This window comes from Drosophila miranda, chromosome XR, assembly GCF_003369915.1.
Source record: "Drosophila miranda strain MSH22 chromosome XR, D.miranda_PacBio2.1, whole genome shotgun sequence".
In the NCBI taxonomy this organism is placed as follows: Eukaryota; Metazoa; Arthropoda; class Insecta; order Diptera; family Drosophilidae; genus Drosophila; species Drosophila miranda.
In genome coordinates this window covers 33122867-33143346 of record NC_046674.1, presented here as the reverse complement: position 1 = coordinate 33143346, position 20480 = coordinate 33122867, and the positions used below count along the sequence as shown (strand labels likewise).

At 51.4% G+C, this 20480-nt stretch overlaps 1 protein-coding gene across 1 annotated transcript in view; it reads right to left on the bottom strand.

The window, feature by feature from the left end:
- LOC117186087 (vicilin-like seed storage protein At2g18540) overlaps positions 1–20253 on the bottom strand; it is a 30699-nt gene extending 10446 nt beyond the window's left edge. Inside the window, exons 1-2 of the mRNA XM_033386187.1 lie at positions 20003–20253; positions 19298–19941 (exon numbers count right to left, since the gene is read on the bottom strand). Coding sequence (XP_033242078.1) covers positions 19298–19941; positions 20003–20253 — 895 coding nt within the window. The remainder of the gene's footprint in view (positions 1–19297; positions 19942–20002) is intronic.
- Between the last annotated feature and the right edge of the window lie 227 nt (positions 20254–20480).

Sequence of the window (20480 nt, the reverse complement as noted above, 5' to 3'; positions counted from 1 at the left end):
AGTGTGCAGCCGCTCACATCATACATTATTGCATCGATACACAGTGTCGGCTAATAGTCTCGCGTTGCCACCACCCCAAGAGAGTCCTTCTCCTCCATCAAATCAGAATCAACCTTCCACGTCACATGTTCTGCATGCGACAGCGTTGGACAGGGTAATTCTGGCTACGTCGATTGTAAGCGTCCGAACTAAGAGCGGTGAACACATTCTGGCCAGAGCTCTGCTCGACTATGGATCACAAACAAATTTCATTACCGAGGACCTCGCTAATCGCTTACAGATCAGTAGAGAGGAGTCCTGTATTAACTTTCTTGAAATTGGTGAATCTAATTCTCAAGTAAAGGATAAAATACACACAGTGGTGAAGTCGCGAATAAATGATAGTGAGTTCTCCTTTGATTTTTGGATCCTGAAATCAATTTCAGGTTATCACCCTGACCAGACAGTGAATGTGACTGACTGGCGAATCCCAGGGAATCTACCACTGGCAGACCATTATTTCTACAAGCCACAAAGAATAGATATGCTAATTGGAGCAATTGGAGCGTTCTTTGAATTATTAGCTGTTGGTCAAATTAAACAAGGTCCTGACTTTCCAACTCTTCAGAGTTGGTGTTTAAACATAAATATATTATTGTATACATTCACTCATGTAACAAAACCGATCTCTAAAGAAATCACATAAAGTAGACAAGTTATGACTACCGTGTAGTACCGTGTACCGTGTAAAAAGAGATCTGTAACCCATTAATACTGTGGCCCCGGACTTTCCGTAGTTATACTTTAGTCCAGGACGCCAGGTTTTATTATAATTAGTCTTTATTTATGAATTAGTTATGATTACAATGGTCGCTGTGCTTAAAGTATATTTAGATTAATACAAATAATTGCGCTCGTAATTTGCGTATGGTTGAGTGAGACTTTGTCACCGAATTAAATGGCGTCGATCGTTGAGGGTGTGTTCTCTCCTCTCTTCGTTTGACGGCCGCTTCTAGTCTCTCTCTCTCTGTTACTTGCTCCTTCTGCCCTACAGACTCTGTTGCTCTCTGTGGCTTCCTACCAAATCCCTCATTCGGCCCTCCTGACATAGAGTTCGCCCCGAACTCCTTCATAAATTCGGCCACCGTAGATGTTTTAAAAGGGTCTTCTACTTCTCCCACTCTTTCTACATCATACCGGCCGTGCTTGTGAATCTTGACCACCTTTTAGAGCCCTAGAAACTTTCCCCTCAACTTCAATCCAACACCATATTGGGTCCGCCTGATTGCAACTAAGTCATTGAGCTTGTACTGCTTTTCATACTTTCTCTTTTTATCAAAGGATCGCTTATTTTCTTCCTGCAACGACTGAATATTGTCCCTAGCCTCTTTCCTTACTTGCTCACGCTCTTCGTCTAGCTCACCTATGAGAGACTGCTGTACCAATTCTCTCAATTCAGCTATGTCAGTTATACGCATGTCTACTCCTGTTAGGAGTTTAAATGGAGCGACTTTGGTACTCCTAGATTCGACAGTGTCAATTATCTATTGCACTCTACCCACGTGCCTATACCAATTTCCTGGATTTTCTAAGCTCATCTTTGACAGCATCGGTACTACTATTTTGTGCATTCTCTCGACCTGTCCATTGCCTCTAGGTACGACTGTAGCTATTAACAAATGTTGTAACTTCTGCTTATCACAGTACTCTTTGAATGAGTGCGATGTGAAAGCTGCGCCATGATCAGTGACAATTCTGAATGGGTTACCAAATGATACTGCTTGCCTTTCTAAACAGTTCAGCACCTCCTCTACTCCGGTACTACGTGTGGGGTACAACCAAACGAATTGTGATTATATCTTTTCTTTGTAATCTCCATCGGCCCGACGTGGTCTAAGTGATAGGTAACTAATGGTTTATCACCCTTGTCAATGGGAGTTAGGTACCTTTCTTGCCTGCCCGCTTTTTTATTAACTAAGATACACTGCACACAACCGCCTACCACTCTTTCTACTTTATTTCTTAGTTTAGGGATAAAGTAAGATTTCTCAACCAGATCCTGTGTTTTCTTCACCGAAAAATGTCCCTGCCTGTGGGCGATCTGTATTATTTCGGTTTCCATTTGAGATGGAACAACTATTAACTCTCGGTTTAGATCTTTGAATAAGATTTGGTTTGCCATATAATAATCCTCGTATCCCTGCTTTTCCACCAGAATTTTGACCACCCTTGTCCATTCATCTGCACACTGCGCATCCCTAAGCCTGTGCATAACACTCTCTGTTAATACGTAACAAGCAACTCGACTGAGAGCGTCTACGTGTCGCATCTTCGATCCTGAACGATGTTCTATTTCGTAATCGTAGTCCTGCAGATACATTGCCCACCTAGCTACTCTTAATGGAACGTCTTTCTTTTTCATCGTCATGGTAAACGCGTTACAGTCCGTAATGATTTTAAATTTCAGTCCGAGAACATACACACGCCATTTAGTCAATGCTCCTATTACTGCTAGAACTTCAAGTTCGTATTAATGATAGTTTTCCTCATATGGCTTTGTTTTCTTACTCATATACATCATTGGGTGCAGCTGACCATCTTCTGGATCCTTTTGTAACAAGACAGCCCCAAAACCTAACTTAGAAGCATCCGTGTGTATCTCCGTAGATAATTTAGGATTGTACAATCGTAAAACTGGTTTCCTAGTGAGAGCGGCTTCAATTGCTCGAATGCTAATCGCTGCAACTCCTTGAACTCGAACTTAGAATCCTTTCTCAACCAATCTGACAATGGCCTGGCTATAACTGCGTATCCTTCAATGAATTTCCTGAAATAAGAAGTCAGCCCAATGAATCGTTGTATAGCCTTTTTATCCTTTGGGATCGGAAAGTTTGCTACACATTGTGTTTTTTCCTTACCGGGTGTTATGGTACCATTTTGTATAACATACCCCAAGAAATCTACCTTACTTTGCAAAATTTGATCTTTACTCCAGTTTATCTTTAAACCATTCTTTCCCGCCACTTCTAGCACTCTTTTCAACTTCTGTAAGCCTTCCTTAACATCCCTACTTGGTATAATGATATCATCCATATATACTATAGCGTCACCCTTCTTAATCAATTCTCTCATTACCGCGACTATAAAACGTGTGAAGATTGCTGGCGAATTCAAAATCCCAAACGGTACAAATATGAATTGCAATTTCTCAATAACATCCTGCATCTGTACCATCGGAAAGTTATCTCGCACTATTTTCTCATTTAAATTGCGATAATCGCAGCATAGACGTTTCTGTCCATTCTTCTTTGGTACTAATACAATCGGAGAGGCATATTCTGATGTACTGGGCTTGATTATCTTTTGTGCCAACCACTCGTTGACCTGCTCGTCTTCTATGTTCTGCTCTCTGTAAGCCATACGCCTAGTATGGCTTCCCTTTCATCTCTATGTTCTGGAACATTGCGCATAGTACTTACTTGACTTCCTGATCTGAGGACTAGTGCTGTTCCATCTCTTGTTACCTTCATGTCCACACTCTCTAAAAGAGTTCTACCCAATATAGCATCAAATCCCATGTCCTCGTCCGCAATTACGTGAAATTCTACAATTAAGTCAATGTCATCAATCTGCACAGGTATTGTGATACTACCGAAAGTCATAATTTGGCTTTCACCAATTCCCGTTAAACATTTACTACGTCCTGCCAGTTTTCCTCTACCAAGCTTCAAAAACACATTTCTGCTTAGAAGACACAAATCTGCACCTGTATCGATCAATCCTTTAAACACAACTTTTCCGTAGTTTACCGATTTCAACTCTAATCCTGACGAAGTGAACGTGCTTGATGGCTTTGTCCTACCATTCTCCAGAACTAGATTGGCTGCTTTCTCCTGTTTAATTGCCATGTCCACCTTGCATTGAGCAGCTCTATGTCCTAGCTGGTTGCATCTGAAACACCTGTTATATCTCTTTGGACAATCCCGCTTAGGTTAGGTTAGGTTAGGTTGAGGCGGCTGCCGGGCTCGCTCAGAGCCCGTCACACTTAGGCCAGTTTTGGCCCGTTGTGATACCGCATAGGATCATTCCTTCTCGCGTTGTGAGACTTCCTGTAAGCAATTATCCCATCCAGATGCTCTCACAAAGTTCGCTATCTTCCTGGGACATAGTTTGGACATCTCTGAAATGTCGTTTAGAAAGGCTGAGCCCAAGTGCTTTAGCCTTCTTCTGCTGAGAGCTGGGCAGGAGCAGAACAGGTGTTCCACTGTCTCCTCCTCTTCCTCGTCTCTACAGCTGCGACAAAAATCGTTATGTGGGGCCACCAGCCTGTTAGTGTGGGTGCCTATTAGCCAGTGTCCTGTGAGGGAACGTATGACTACGCTGCACCTTTTCCTGCTTAACTTGAGGAGCTCGGAGGTGCGCTTCATGTCCATGGTCGGCCATGTTTGCCGAGTTGTGCGACATCGTGGCACTATTTGCCACATATCGTTTGTTAGTCACTTGTATTGCTCTTTTATAATGAGCTTACAGGTGGCCATTGGCATACAGATATCCTCCTTGTCTTGGAGAAGGGGGATTGTAGTGCCAGATCTGGCCAGCTCGTCCGCTATACAGTTGCCCTCGATGTCCCGGTGGCCCGGGACCCAAATCAGGCTAATAGCAAATTGCTGAGCCATCTCGTGCAGAGATTTGCGGCAGTCTGCCACGGTGGCCGAGTTCGAGGAAATCGCACATGCCGTAACGGCAACCGCTTGTAGACAGTCTAGAGCCTCCCTGAACGCTATGACTTCCGCTTGAAAGACGCTGCAGTGATCTGGGAGCCTGAAGGAATGCCTTATGTTTAGCTGTTCAGAGTAGATTCCCCCTCCGACTCTGTCGTCCAGCTTTGACCCATCTGTGAAGATGTTTATGGCCCCATCTGGGCCTGGGAGTCCCTCGAGCCATTCGTCTCTGTGAGGGAAGATTGTGTTGAAGGGAGTAACTGTGTACTCTCTTGGAACTTGGTAGTCTGTTTTTGAGGGGACGGTATTGCTTTTATTTAATATGGTTGAGTGACCTATGCACTGAGTCACCCATTGATTTGAGTCTCTTAGACGTATTGCTGCTGCTTCTGCCCGTTCCTTTCCTGCGAAGTCAAGGCTCGGTAGGCATAGTATGGCATTTAGCGCATCATCTGGGGTGGTGCGAAGAGCTCCGCTGATGCATAGGGCGGCAGTTCACTGGACTTTGCCCACTTGCTTGGTAATCGCTCTTTTTGATAGGGCCGGCCACCACACAGTAACTCCGTAGAGTAGTATTGGTCTAACTATAGCTTGGTATATCCATTGGACTATGCTTGGGATCATACCCCATCTTAGCCTAATAGCTTTTTGGCATGTGTAGAGTGCAGTCGTTGCCTTCTTCACTCTGTCTTTGACATTCAGGTTCCAGTTAAGCTTCTTGTCAATTATCAACCCTAAGTAACTGGCACTGTCGCTAAAGGAGAGCCTGCATCCATGTAGTATTGGTGGGTTGAGGGGCGGTACCTTTGCGCTAGCTTTACGGTCATTAAGTCGCACAGTGTTTGGGGTTATTTCCCTGAGAAGATAATCGTAGCGTCGTCCGCATAGGCCACAACTTTGCAGCCACCTCCCCCCCCCCCCCCCCCCCTCAAGGTCATATAGTATCTTGTTGACTGCTATATTCCACAGAAGAGGAGACAGGACACCACCTTGCGGGATGCCTCTGTTGACATACTTTGACTGGGCGGACGATTCCATCGATGATGTGACCGTCCTGCATGTGAGCAATTGATCAATGAGCATCACCAAGGGACGGTCCACCCCCAGGTCAGTCAGGGCTTCTGTAATGGCGCCCGGAACAACGTTGTTGAAAGCTCCCTCAATATCGAGAAAGGCTATGAGTGTGTACTCTTTGAAATGTAGAGATTTCTCTACCGCTGAGATCACTTCATGAAGAGCCGTTTCCGTGGATTTTCCTTTCCGGTAGGCATGCTGTGCGCCTGACAGCAACTGAGGGTGTATAGTTGTCCTTAGTTGCAGCCCGACGAGTCTCTCAAAGGTTTTGAGGAGGAAGGACGATAGGCTTATTGGTGTAAAGTCCTTTGCAGTTGAGTGCGTGGCTTTCCCTGCTTTGGGAATGAAGACTATCTTTGCCTTAAGCCATGCTCGCGGGATTTTACCCACAACCAATATCTTCCTGAAGATACCTTGTAGCCAGTTGATGGCCGTATCCCCGGCCTTCTGAAGTTTGGCCGGGATTACCTGGTATGGGCCTGGCGATTTTAACGGGTTGAAGCTGCTTATTGCCCAGCTTATGTTACGTTTTTTGAGGATGTGATCCATCGAGGTTACCGGTCCCTGTCCTGGGAGATGTACCGTCTCGATGGTTGTGCGCCCTGGAAATGTGTGTCTAGTAGAATGTGCAGGGACTCCTCACTGGAGTTGGTCCACGTGCCGTCATTCCTTTTAAGATACCCTACCGAAGGGTTAGTTTTTGAGAGAATCTTAAGAAGCCTTGCGGCCTCTGACGTTTTCTCAATTTCCGAGAAAAATTTTTGCCAAGAGGCCCTTTTTGCTTTCCTTGTTTCCTTTTTATATAGTGACAGACTGATTTTGTAGTCTGCCCAGTGTTGCTCCTCGCTCGAGCTTTTGGCCCTGTTGAAGAGGGTCCTGCAGCTTTTACGTAGGATGTCTATTTGTTTTGACCACCAGGGGGGTTTCTTTTTCCCCCTAGGTTTGCTAGAGGGGCATGCTGCCGCTAAGGCTTTGTTGCATGCTTCTGTGAACCTGTTCACTAGACGATCTAGGTCGTCTTTTGTGTCCGGGCATGTTGGTGCTTTGGAGGGGAGTAAGTTCTCCAGGGCTGAGCTATATTTTTCCCAGTTGGCTTTCCTGGGATTAATATAGTTATTAGGTTTCGGACACTCGAGGGATAGTATGGTCTCGATGTATCTGTGGTCAGAGAAAGAGTGGTCATCAAGATCTTTCCAACTCTTGACTATGTCTAACAGCTTGTGAGACACTAAGGTGAGGTCAATAACCTCGTGTCGATTTTTAATTATAAAAGTGGGGTCGTTGCCCCGATTACAAATAAATAGATTAGAGCTAAGAATGAAGCTGAAAAGTGACTCACCCCTACATTTGTGTTCGAGCTCCCCCATTGAGTGTGGTGAGCGTTGGCATCGCAACCTATCAGTAGGTCTATGTCCGACCTCTCGCTGTCGCTTGCTAGTTTGCGGACCAGGTCGTTTGGAGGATCGTTTTCCTCATGGGCCATGCTATAATTATGGAGAAGAAAGATATTAAAGTGCTTTCTGGCGAGATAGCAGTTGCGGGTTTTACCTTCATGTTGAGCTACAATTATCTTGTACTCCTTCGACCCTAGTCCACAAACCTTGCCTCACACTATGCAAGGTTCCTGGATTAGGGCTACGTCTACTCCGCTCTCTTCGAGGCGGAGTATAAGAGCAGCGGATGCTGGCTTACAGTGGTGGAGATTATCTAAAGGAGCCTCAAGGACATCCTTAGTGTTCTCCACCAATGTAATATCGGCATCTGGATCGTCCTCGACTTCCTCGTGGCAACACATCGCCTCGAAGTCGCATCTCAGCGTGCCATCGGTGGAGTAGCCCTCTGGGTCTGTCTCCGTATGATCGTCGGGTGCTTCGATTTCCGAGGCAGCGTCCTGCTCGACTGGCTTGTCGACAGGACGCGCCCCGGCCACTGCATCTGACTTGTGGACCTTTACGGTCACCGAGCTGAGCACGGGGCCAGCGACTCTTTGTTGAGGACGACCACCGCCTGGTTTGTGGGGCCCTGTGTCGTGACCACCTTCCAGTCCGATGTTGGGAGGTGGGGGTTGCATCTTTGCAGCAGGGGGGGGGTGGTCCAGGCTGCTTTTCCAGCAGCTCGAAGCAGCGGTCGGCCAGTGCCGCTTCCACCCACTTCCACCCACTTCCACTGATGTTTGGGGATTCGAGAGTCCGCGCTGCCTCTGCCATGGACGCCAATCAGCGTCCTTTCCCTGGCAACCTGCGCGAACGATGTGTTTGGCAGTACTCTGGAGCGCCTCGGTGTTGGGCCAGGAGTCTCTTGCGAGCGCTGCCTCTTTGGCTGAGGGGCTTCCTTCTTCGGTGCTTCCTTCCCAAAGTTCGGCAGCACCTTCGAGGCCCACTCAACCTTCTTTAACCATTTGTCCGTTGGGCTGGACATCTGGCCTGCGTTCTGCCGACGGAGTATATTGCCAGCACTCCTTCTATCGGCATATGTAAATGGCTTGGCTTGGACACTATTAGATGGTAACTCATCACCCTCCACTTTACCAGTAGGCAGGGCAGCCGCAGGATTGCATAGCCACTCTGCCAAGGTATCGGTTTTGGGAGCCAATTCACCACCCACCCTGAATCCGGGATGAGATCCCTTTGTGCTCTCCCTAGCGTCGACCGCCGCGCAGGTTTTCACCGCTAGTTTGTGGGTTGGGCCAGGCCTTTGGGCCGCTGCCTTCCCCTGTTTGGGATTGCTCCCTGTAGGCATTTGGGGAGTGCCAGACTCATTTTGTTTTGTTTTGAAATCTTCCATTCTTTTCCCACGAGCTGCAGAGAAGGCGTACGGTCCGTCCGGGCAGAGATCCACGTTGCCCGGATAAGGCATACTTAGAACAGGGGGCTGCCAAGTCCCTGAGCTCTCCGTTAACGACTGGGCTAGTTTTATATACCGGGCCCCCAGCCAGGCTGACTCTCGGCACGGGTCGAATAACACTCTTAGTCCGGCCCGGTGTGAGCTGAATGTGGGGGTTGGGATGAGTGTAGGTAGTGTGTAGGGATAGAGGAGTGTGTGAGCTACTTATACGAGGCGGCACCACAAGCGCACCGTCAGTGTTGCTACTTCGCGAACACCCGCTGGCTGTCCGGGGCTGCTTATTTTCGGTACTCTCCCTAGAGATGTCCGCTTATTCTCAGCTGACCTACCTATATGACCTGTATATAGGTAGGTCTTTCGCTATCCGCAACCTGCGACCCGTCCGGTGGCCTCAGCTAGGCCCCCTTTGAGCCACCTCACGAGCTCATCAAATCAGACAATCCCGCTTAATATGCGACTCATCTCCGAAGTTAAAACACTTTTTAAACTTTTCCGCTGATTTCACTAACTCTTTTTCTCCTTTATTGAAGTGTGAGTCAAACTTCCCTTGTGATCTCACCGACCCTGTCGTATGCGTCAATTTGCACTTTTAAATGCCTCATATTCCTAGCTTGATACAGTTAAGCCTTGTTTGCACTGGAATCTGGAATACCGCTGACAAAATATTCAATTAAACTTTCGTCATCAATCTCGATTGGCTTTGCCAACTCCTTTTTCTTTTTCTCCTTTATTGAAGTGTGAGTCAAACTTCCCTTGTGATCTCACCGACCCTGTCGTTTTCTGGTATGCGTCAATTTGCACTTTCAAATGCCTCATATTCCTAGCTTGATACAGTTAAGCCTTGTTTGCACTGGAATCTGGAATACCGCTGACAAAATATTCAATTAAACTTTCGTCATCAATCTCGATTGGCTTTGCCAACTCCATCAGAGCGTACAGATACTCGTGAAACGTTTCGTTCTTCCTCTTCTGCCGCTTCCCTAGCCTACGATGTATCTCAGCTGATGACACCTTCACCCCAAATTCGTCGATCAATGCACCCTTTAAAACATTCCAATCACGAATATCGCGTTGACTTCGAATAAATAGCTTCGCTGCCCCACTGAGCAATTGTTTTGCATAAATGAACACCTGTAATTGGTTCCATTCCACCGTGAGTGCACACTCCTCGAGTTCTTCGATCCACTGATTAATGTCTGGTGAACTTGTACCCGAAAACTGTGACACACTGCCTTCTACATCTTTCAACGTAAACCATGACCTTCCTGAATTAGAACTGTCTGCTTGCCGCCTCTGACCAGATCCAATTGGATTTTCATATCGGTTTTCATTTCCCCCTGCTTGTTCATTATTTGAGGCCACTGTTCTAAATGATAACTCTTCATTAATCTAATCTGCAGTCTCTCCCTCACCCCTTACTTCTTCATTGTTTTGATCGGTTTGAAACCCATAATGAGCCAGCAGTCTATTTTTCAATTCAACTTTTCTTCCGGTTCTATTTAAACCTATCTCGGCCAAATTATCGCGCAAATCTGCCACCAACAATGTCAATATCTCATCTCTATTCATTTTTACAAACTTGTATGAAATATAATAGAATAAGAAATGGATATATGCCGCTCGCTCGCCAAAATACAGTTTTAGAATCCAGTTCCTTTCAGACCTTACAATAATTAACTGTATTCCGCTCTTTAAACTTGATGTTAATTATTATGTTATGTTATTGAATATGTTAACTTAACACTATGTTAATTAGCACTGCTACCGCCGTTCTTGTCTGTCTGCTTCTTTGCAATATTTCGCTTGCACTCACCAACAACAACCAATTCCAAAATGTTTTCGTTGTCGTCGCACCAACACAGCTCCAGAATTTTTTTGTCGTCGTCACACCAACCCATCTCCAGAATTTTCGTGACCAGCCGCCTTTATCGCTGTCTAGCACATGCGAACCTCTAGCTACCTTCTCTGCTCCACGCCTTTCTCCTTGTCCAGATAATGTTCACCGCCAACGATCCTGCCTATTGCACGTTGCTGACCATCCACCAAGTCTTGCGTTGCCTTCAGATTGGGTACTGGGTCTCTTTATCGCCGTCTCTGCTGATTACGCCGTTCCTCTCTATTCCTCTGCTTTTACAGTTACTGACTGCTGCGTCTCGTTTCCACGCACGCACTGCCTTGTCAATTTTCTCGTCGTCTTCTTGCTGCAGACTTTTTGCGTTGACCAGCTGCCTTTTTCGCCGTACAGCATTTGCGAACCACTAGCTACCTTCTCTGCTCCACGCTTTCTCCTTGTCTAGATGATGTTCACCGCCAACGATCCTGCCTATTGCACGTTGCTGACCATCTACCAAGTCTTGCGCTGCCTTCAGATTGGGTACTGGGTCTCTTTATCGCCGTCTCTGCTGCTTACGCCGTTCCTCTTGATTCGATTTGCTTCGGTTTTTCTTCTCCTTTTTACCGTAGCTGCTTTGCTGCCGTCTTGCTCACTCTCGCGCTGCTTTGCCAATTGTCTTTTGTTTGAATTTTCGCGCAGCAGAGTTTTTGAAGATTTCTTCCAGAATGTTCCAAACAACACCACCACAATTCACCAAGTTCTCGCAATATTTGTAAAACACAACTTTAGTTTGATGACTTTCCGTTTGTAATCGTTCAAATCCCGGTTGAGCCCCCAAAAATTGTGGCCCCGGATTTTCCGTAGTTATACTTTAGTCCAGGACGCCAGGTTTTATTATAATAAGTCTTTATTTGTGAATATTATTTATTAGTTATGATTACAATGGTCGCGGTGCTTTAAGTATATTTAGATTAATACAAATAATTGCGCTCGTAATTTGCGTGTGGCTGAGTGAAACTATGGCATCAAATTAAATGGCGTCGATCATTGAGGCTGTGTTCTCTCATCTCTTTGTTCGACGGCCGATTCTAGTCTCTCTCTTTGTTACTTGCTCTGTTATCCCTACAGACTCTGTTGCTCTCTGTGGCTTCCTACCAAATCCCACAATACGACAACAAAACACAAGTGGAAAAAACACTTAACAAATGCAGAATTTACAACTGTCCCCGCAAATGTCTAGACTTTTCTTCTAAGGTCTTAACAGTTGGGTTGTATCGGGAAAATATGTTTCCAGGAGTTCTGCTCCTCAAATTACAAACAGTTTTAGTTGCAGTGAAGAGTTGCTAGTATCCATCGATAGGACCTTGAAAAAGTTTTGGTCACTGGAAGAAATGCCATCTACCAAGAAAATTGCCACACCTGAGCACAAGCTATGTGAAGAACACTATCGTAAGACGACTCAGGTGCTATCATCAGGTCGGTTCGAAGTAAAGCTCCCGTTTAAATGAGATCCAAATTTTTTAGGCAACTCCTTTGAGCTTGATAACGGCGGTTTTTGTCGCTTGAAAGACGATTGCATCGTGACCCTGAGTTGAAGAAAATGTACTTGGAATTCATGGAATAGTACCTCTCCTTAGCTCATATGTCTCCTACTGACAATACGATTCCTTCTACTCCACACTACGTAATCCCTCTTCAGTGTGTTCTGAGGCCCCAAAGTACGTCTAACAAGCTCCGAGTCGTGTTCGATGCTTCGTCCAAGACGTCCTCACAAGTGGCCTTGAATGATAGAAACATGTTCGTGCGAATGAAGGAGCTTCACACGAGCATCAATGAAGCAAGCCAAGCAACAGCAGCGGGCAGAAGCGTCAGTCAGGAAGGCCTCGACGCCGCAGTCCTGTGCTCAAAATGCTCACAGAGCACTAAGAGCATGAGCATGGACAAAGAGCAGCAGACAACGACAGTCTGGAAGAAGGATGCCGCGGCGCAAACGGAGCCGTGGCGTAGGCTAAGCCAGCCACTGGTGGATCCGGGTCCCCCCCCCTCCCCCCACACGCCCAAGGCAGCCAAAAGGTGCCAACGCAACCAGGAGGCCGCAGAAGAAAGCCCCGTTACCGCCACAAGAAGATGTGGCGACGCCCAGCGTTATGAGCCAGACTAAGAGCCCCGAGATTCCGGTCAGCGGATGGAGGGTGGTGGCCAAGAAGACGAGGGCAGCTAAGAAGCCGGCTTGGAAACCTCACCGCCCGGACGCCGTAGTCGTCGAGGCGAAAGGAAAAACCTACAGCGAGGTGCTGGCCCTGGTCACGCGGTCAGCTTCAGGACCAGAGTACGAGCGTCAACAAGGTCCGCCGTACCGCAAATGGTAACCTGCTCCTTGAGCTGAACAGAGGCGATAAAGAAAGCGCAACAAAGATAAAGGAGAGCCTCGAATCGGTACTGGATGGAGTAGCGGAGGTACGAGCCCTTTCCGAAGACACGAGGACGAGGGTGCTAGCGATCAGCGACCTGGACCCGCTAGTAACCACGGAGGACCTTGTCAAGGCCTTAGCGGAACAATTTGCCATCGAAGCCAACTCGGTGAATGTGAGAAGCCTACGCCCATCATACCGGGTTACCCAGACTGCCGCAATTGGACTGCCGAGCAAGGATGCTCAAGTGGTCCTCGGCAAGGGCAAGGTCAAGGTGGGATGGACGGTATGTAAGATCAAGGAGAAGGACTCGCAGCCTAGGTGCTACAAGTGCTTGGAGATTGGGCACATTGCGCCAAACTGCCATAGTGCAGTGGACCGAACTGGGTGCTGCATTCGCTGCGGCGTCAATGGGCACAAGATAGCAGACTGTCCAAACAAGGCAACCTGCTTCGTCTGCGCCGGGAGAGGCCAGAGGCCATCAATCGGGAAGCCGGCAGTGTCCCTTCTCGAAGCTAGGAGAGGTAGCCGGAACAAGAGGATGTAAGTGATCCAGCTCAATCTGAATCACTGTAGGGCCGCACAGGACCTGCTCCTGCAGACGGTGAGAGAGCTCAAATCGGACCTGGCCATACTCAGCGAGCCGTACAAATCAGGTGACAACGAATCCTGGGCCACCGACAGAACAGGGAAGGCATCCCTGTGGGCATGTGGAGGCGATCCCTGCAAACTCAGCAATGTGCTGGCAGGAGACAGATTTGTGCGCGCGAGAGCTGGGAACCTATGGGTATACAGCTGCTACCTAGCGCCCAGTCTACCCCTCGAGTCCTTCGCCCGAATCATTGAGGATCTAGCTGAAGACGCAAGAAACCGCGGGGCAGTCCTAATCGCCGGGGACTTCAACGCGTGGGCACACGAGTGGGGCTCACCAACGCAAGAGGCCGAATCCTGCTAGAAACTTTAGCATCGCTAGACCTAGCGCTGCTGAACGAGGGCTCCCAGCAAACCTTCTGCAGGGGTGGCGCTGGGTCAATCATTGACCTAACGTTCGCGAGCCCTTCGCAGCTGCGCAATGCAAGGTGGCGAATAGGAGACGTGTACACCGGAAGCGACCACGAAGCCATAGTATGCACCATTGGCGAGAAGACCCCCAGACCCAGCAGGTCAAGCGCGAAGAGCAAAGCCTACATCGTGGACACGATCAACACCAGCGCTCTGGCCAGAAGCCTCGAGATGTGGGAGGTCCTCGGCGACACAAGCGCCAACGAATCGGCCAACCAGCTCGCCTTGCGAATGGAGGAGGCCTGTGACAGGAGCATGAGACAGCGGAAGCCATTCATGCGGCATCACGAGCCAATCGTGTGGTGGAACGCCGACATCGACAGGCTCCGGACAACGTGTCTAAGGGCCAGACGAGCTATGCAGAGAGCGCGACGCACGACTCGGTTCGACACATCGCATGAGGAGTATAGAACCGCGAGGAAGGCACTGAAGCATGCAATTCAGAGCAGCAAGCGGGAATGCTTTCTCCAGCTCTGCGACACAGCGGAACAAGACCCCTGGGGCAGGGCTTACAAAATCGTTATGAAGAGGCTAAGTGCCGGGAGCAAGGCGCCAACGGACCCCAGCACCCTCGAGGACATAGTGCACACCCTGTTTCCAAGCGAGCAACAGAGGCGTCCAGGCCCCTTAGAAAGCGACGCACCGATCACGGGCATCGAAATGATCACGGAAGCGGAGATCCTGGAAGCCGGTAGGAGCCTGCCCAGCAAAAAAGCCCCAGGCCCGGATGCAATCCCAAATACGGCTTTAAAACTGGCATTGGCACTACAGCCATCCGCCTTCGCCGAGGTTTTCAATAAGTGTCTGCTAGGTGGAAGATTCAAAAGCTACTGCTGCTCAACAAGCCAGGGAAACCACGAGGTGAGCATTCCTCGTACAGACCAATTTGTCTCCTAGACAACGCGGGGAAGGTATGCGAAAAGCTCATTGCACGTAGGCTCAGCCGTGCCATTGAAGATGCCGGTGGCTTGTCGCCCAACCAGTATGGCTTCCGGAATGGCAGATCAACCCTGGATGCCATTGGCATAGTCACCAACGTAGCGGAGAATGCCATAAGTGGGACTCGCTGGAGAGCGGGCCAAAAGCAGTACTGCCTGTTGGTTACCCTAGATATAAAAAACGCGTTCAACTCTGCGGACTGGGGTAAAACGATGGAAGCCCTACGGAGGCTACGGATCCCGGAATACCTCCTGAGAATAGTGGACAGCTACCTCAGCGAGAGGGTGCTGCTGTATGAGACGAGCGAAGGGATAAGATCATATAGAGTAACTGCTGGAGTCCCGCAGGGGTCGGTGCTGGGGCCGCTCCTGTGGAATACGATGTAGGAGTTCTGCGACTGAACCTTCCCGAGGGCACGACGGTCGTGGGGTTTGCCGATGACGTCGCCATCGTAGTGGTAGCCAAGGACCTTGCAGCAGTTGAAGCAGCTGCAAACGGGGCAATCCGTGCCGTGGAGACTTGGCTCGCCATAGCGGGATTACAGCTGGCGGCTCACAAGACCGAGGCTGTTCTGATTAGCAGCACGAAGAAGGTGGAGACGGCCCGAGTGTCGGTTGGCGGACACGACATTACATCGCAAAGGGTGCTTAAATACCTAGGAGTTATGCTGGACACTAGGCTTTCATTTAGAGAGCACTTGGAGTACGCCAACACAAAGGCCGCACAGACCGAGCACTCTCGCGAATCCTGCTCAACACCAGGGGGCCAAAGCAAGCAAGGAGGAAGCTGATCACCAGCGTCGTCTCCTCTCAGCTCCTGTATGCTGCCGCAGTGTGGTCCAAAGCGACGAAGGTGCCGAGCTATATGCGAGGAGTCGAATCAACGCACCGCTTGTGTGCCACCAGGATCGCCTGGGCGTTTAGAACCATATTCGACGACGCAGCACTGGTCATCGCGGGACTAGTCCCAATAGCAGAGCAAGCGAGGAAAAGGGCCGAGGTGTACGAGCTATCTCGCAGGGACACCCACAATCCTCCCACTGGAGTCGAGAGAGAATCACCCAGGCACGAGACCGTCAGGAGGTGGCAGATGAAGTGGGATTCCTCGACTAAAGGACGCTGGACCCGCCGGCTTATTCCGGATATCAAGCTGTGGTTGGAGAGGAAGCACGGACAGGTGGACTTCCACCTCACTCAGATGCTGAGCGGTCACGGATGCTTCAGATCGTACCTGAAGCGGTTTGGACACGAAACGGAGGACTGGTGCCCATCATGTGGTCGAGGTATCGTGGAGGACGCTCACCACGTCTTCTTTGAATGCCACCGTTTCGAGTACGAGAGGCGCCAGCTAGAGGAGGAGCTAGCCACCAGCATTAGCGTCGGAGAGATCGTGCCGCTCATGGTAGCGAATCCCAAGGCGTGGGATGCCACCACTAGGTTCGCCGCCACTATAATGCGGGAACTACGGAGAGCAGAGAGGGAAAGGAAAGTGTCGGAGGAGTAAGGAGGAACGGCTGTGCGAAGCAATGCTTTGCGGCCGTACCGCATAGCTACGCCCCATTACCCCACCAACAAACCTGTAACGAACCGTTCTTTTCCGTCTGATGCAGCTGGGCTGGCTTAGCGGTCGGTGGGCTCGCTGAAACAATATTTGTATGTTGCCCCGACGACAAGTAAGAAGGCACGTGTTGGGTTTTGTACTGATATGACAATATGCTTTATTGGTATCTTAGAGCTATCTTACGCTATTCCGACTCCGGTGCTGGTCCTACCCTTGTTTCTCCTCTGCGTTTTGGTGAGCGTGACGCACCCTGGACCCCCAAAGGCGTCGCCAAGCGTGGCACCGCCGGCTCTACTGACTGGGGCTAGCGATTCTTGACACGAGGCCCAAATCCGCCTCTCAGTCGGCGCCTGACGCGTTCGCTCTCACTCGACTCACTTGTCTTTTCGGCCCGAAGGTGTCTCACTCCCTGTGGGATGCACTCCAAGCGTGGCACCGTTGGTTCAAGGGATTGGGACCTTTGGCTCTTGGCTGTACGCTCGAGTCTGCCTCTCAATCCTCACACAACGCGTTCGCTTTCCAAAGTTCTTTTTCCTTTGCTCGGTCTTACTCTTGTTGCTCACTATTCACTTCACTCTTGATAGCTCCGCTCGCTGACTGTCCCTGTTCCTGGTCGCGGCCCTCCTCTTATAGGCTCGCTTCTACGTCGGCGCCGCCGATGCCGCCTGGCGCTAACTGCACTTTCCGCCATGCGGTGCCCGTACTTTTCCATCGGCGTTCCTTCATTCTCTGCTCGCTTGATCTCATGACCATATTTGGTCATGCGCTGGGCCACTGCCGGCCCGATCCCGTCATCCCGCTGTTCTCTCTCCGGGGGTCCTCCCCTCTCATCTTGGGTCCCCGGGAGAGCTCTCCTCGGGAATTCGCCGCCTCCGGATATCCCCGGATAACGGCCGTTAGCCCTTAACCCTGTACCGCCCCCTGCGTGTGGGAATACCTTTCCTCACACTTCCCCCTTTCTTTTATTGGCGGAAAACCCCGGTTTTCCGCGTCCCAGGTTTGGGACGTTTCAAAAACCCCGCGCAAACGGCGCGCTTGCGCTTCGTTCTCGACCCGGGTGCACCCTGGCGCCCTCTTTCGGCCGTGCGGTGTTGCCGTATCTCTCCGATGTGCGCGATCGATTCGTTTCCCCCTTGTCGATAGTTCGCATAGGAGCTCTTGTGACCCGCTCGATATAGGGTAGGGTCGCTATTCTGACCTACTCGATATGGCGTAGCGTTGCATTTACGATCCACTCGATAAAGCGTTGGGTCGTTTTTGTGATCTACTCGATATGTCGCAGCGTGCGTATTCTACTTCCGCATCGCGAATTCCTCAATGGACTGGGAAACGTCCTATTTTCTCGCTGTTCCGGGTGTTTTCTTTGTTTTTCCTGTGCGCGTCCGGTTTTTCTTACTGCCCTTCGCTGGTGCGCAGGCCTTCCGCCGGCCCTCTGGATGCTTCGGGTAAGTTTTCCTCTCTCTTTCACGCCTTCCGCCGCCTTCATTCATGCTTTACCGATAATTTCTAGCGATGCCCCTCTGTTCTTCTGCTGAAAGGTAAATACCCTGTTCTTCTTGAAAATTTTTTTTGTTTTTTTTTTTCTTTTTTATTCGCTTTTGTTTTCAATTCCTTTTTTTTCATCATTCCTCTTCTCTACTCTTCTCTTCAGTACGTTGCCCGGAATACCTCGTGCCGATCGGTGGACACCGATAGCCGGTACCGGACGCCACCGTCGTTGACCAGGCGCTTCACCCTCCTCGCAGTTGGCTTCATCCGCGCGAGAGAGCGCGTGACGACGGCCGGCCACTCCTCTTGTTTGACGGGCCGCCACCGTGAGTTGTCCGCCGACCTCGTCTGGGGCCACGATGCCTGACGCTGCAGCTCGGGCCGGCGCGCCTCTGCCCGCTCCCCTGAGCACGACGCCTGTCGGCCTAGCTTTGGCCATTGCCAGGTACCTCGCTCCCATGGCTCAGGTGGGCGTTGTTCCGCGAGCGTGTCCTTCCTTGCTTCCGCCGTTGCCTTCGCGCCGACATCTGCTGCCGCCGCCCCCTGTGTCGCGTCGGGCATCGTCGCCTTCGCCGGCCTCTTCGCGTCGCCGTCGGTCGTCACCTCGACTTTGGGTGCCGCCGCTGGGCCTGCCGCCGTCAGTGATGTCGTCGTGTTCGCCGTTCCCTCCGTCTTGCCGTCTGCCATCCCCTCGGGCGCCTCCTCGGGCACCACTTCGGCTGTGGGTGCCACCGCTGGGCCTGTTGGCTCCTGTGGCCGTGCTCGTCGCCTCGGGTCCCGCTCGTCGCTGGCGCGTGGTGCCTCCTCCCACAGTCGAGCCTCCTTCGTCTCTTGCTCGGGCTGCCGAGGCGCTGGCCCAGAGGCCCACGATATGTGCAGCGTTTGCACGTGCCACAGCATGCCATCTCGCACCGCGGAGCGCACCTCCTGTGAGACGAACGGCCCGATGGCGGCTCCCTGCGGTCCGTGCCAGTGCTGCTGCTGCTGCTGATGCTGCTTCTTCTGCTGTTGCCGCTGCTGCTGCTGCTGTTGCTCCCCTTGGCCGGGCGCGTTGTCAGCCGGCGGCCGACGCTGGAACAGCTCTTCCTCTGCCCCCGGTGACGGTGGGGCCTGCGGCCGCGGCTCCTCCTCGGACTCGACGTGTTCAGGGGGTGGCTGCCAGAGCTCTTCCTCCTCGGCTCGTCGTAGCCTCTCCTGCCACTCTTCTTCGGGCGACTGGACTCGAGCCGCTTTCGGCGCTGGTGGGCACTCCGCCTCCTCCTCATCGCTGGAGATCACCGCCTGCCCGTCTGCCGCGCTCTCCGTCCGCGTCGCCCTTGCCTCCTCCGTCTCCGCACGCAGACGCGCCATCTCCCTCTGCTCCGCCGCGTTACACCGGAGAGCACCCCGCCACTGGTGCGCGACGTCTCGCTTGTGGCGCTCCGCCTCCGCTTCTTGAGCCGCCTTTTCGGCCTCCTGCGTGGCCTTCAGCTTCTTGGCCAGCGCCAGGGCGTCCTCCCATACACGCCGTTGCCTCAGCTCCTCCTTCGCCGCGGCCAGCGCGATCCGCCGGTGCCATTCCGCGAGGCGTCGCGCCTCAGCGGCCGCGTTGTTTGCCGTGATGTCGGCCTGCGTTGACTGCGGCTCCTCGACCGCGTTTTCGGCCGGCGTTGGCTGCGGCTCCTCGACCGCGTTTTCGGCCTGCGTTGGCTGCGGCTCCTCGACTTCGTTTTCGGCCTGCGCCGACCGTGTCCGTGCCTCCTGTGGGTTAGTCGGCCGCTGGTCCCCTCGCCGCGTTGTCGACCTTCCCCTGGTGCGTGCCGACGACTCCTCTCTCTTGGCCGTACGCGTCGAACGCGTGGACGCCCGCTTCGATGGCCGCCCCTCTCTGGGCTCCTCCCTCCGCGTCTCCGTGCGCCCCCTGCTTCTTCCCTCCGACCGCTCCTCGCGCTTTCTGACGTGGGGATTCTCGCGGCTGCTGGGGTGGGACCCCTCGCGCTTGCTGGTGTGGGGCTTCTCGCACTTGCTGGTGCGGGCCTCCTCGCGCTTGCTGGTGCGGGTTCCCCTCGCGTGCGCGTTTTCTCGGTGGTGCCGGCTCCCAGCTCACCAACTCCAGGTCACTCTCCGCCTCGGTGTACCCCGGCGATACCACCGGGGACACCGTCGGTCCCATGGATCCCGCGGTTGACACCAGCGGTGAGGCCAACAGTTGTAGCTCCGGGGACTTACTCCTACGCGCCCTTCGCTCCTCTCGTTCGACTTGGTACGCCTGCTGCCGACTTTGCGTATCGCCAACAGCACGATACCCGCGGCGAATCCATTTCCGCTGCTCCGTTAGATATCGAATTAAGTGCTGCTGCATCTTACCCTTTTGCACGTGGTCAACTTTTTTTTGAAAAGACCTGATCGTGCGCTGCTCCCTCCTTCATAAGGGCTCGTGCCGGTGCTCACCGTTCCCTGTAACGGTGCTTTACATGGGCCCGTGGGACGGCTCTCTCTTGCTTCCAGTTGGCTCTCTCGCTCGCTCCCGTTTTGAAAGTTATCCGCGCCTCTCGCCGCGTTAACCCTATGGTGCCCCATGGTTTTGTT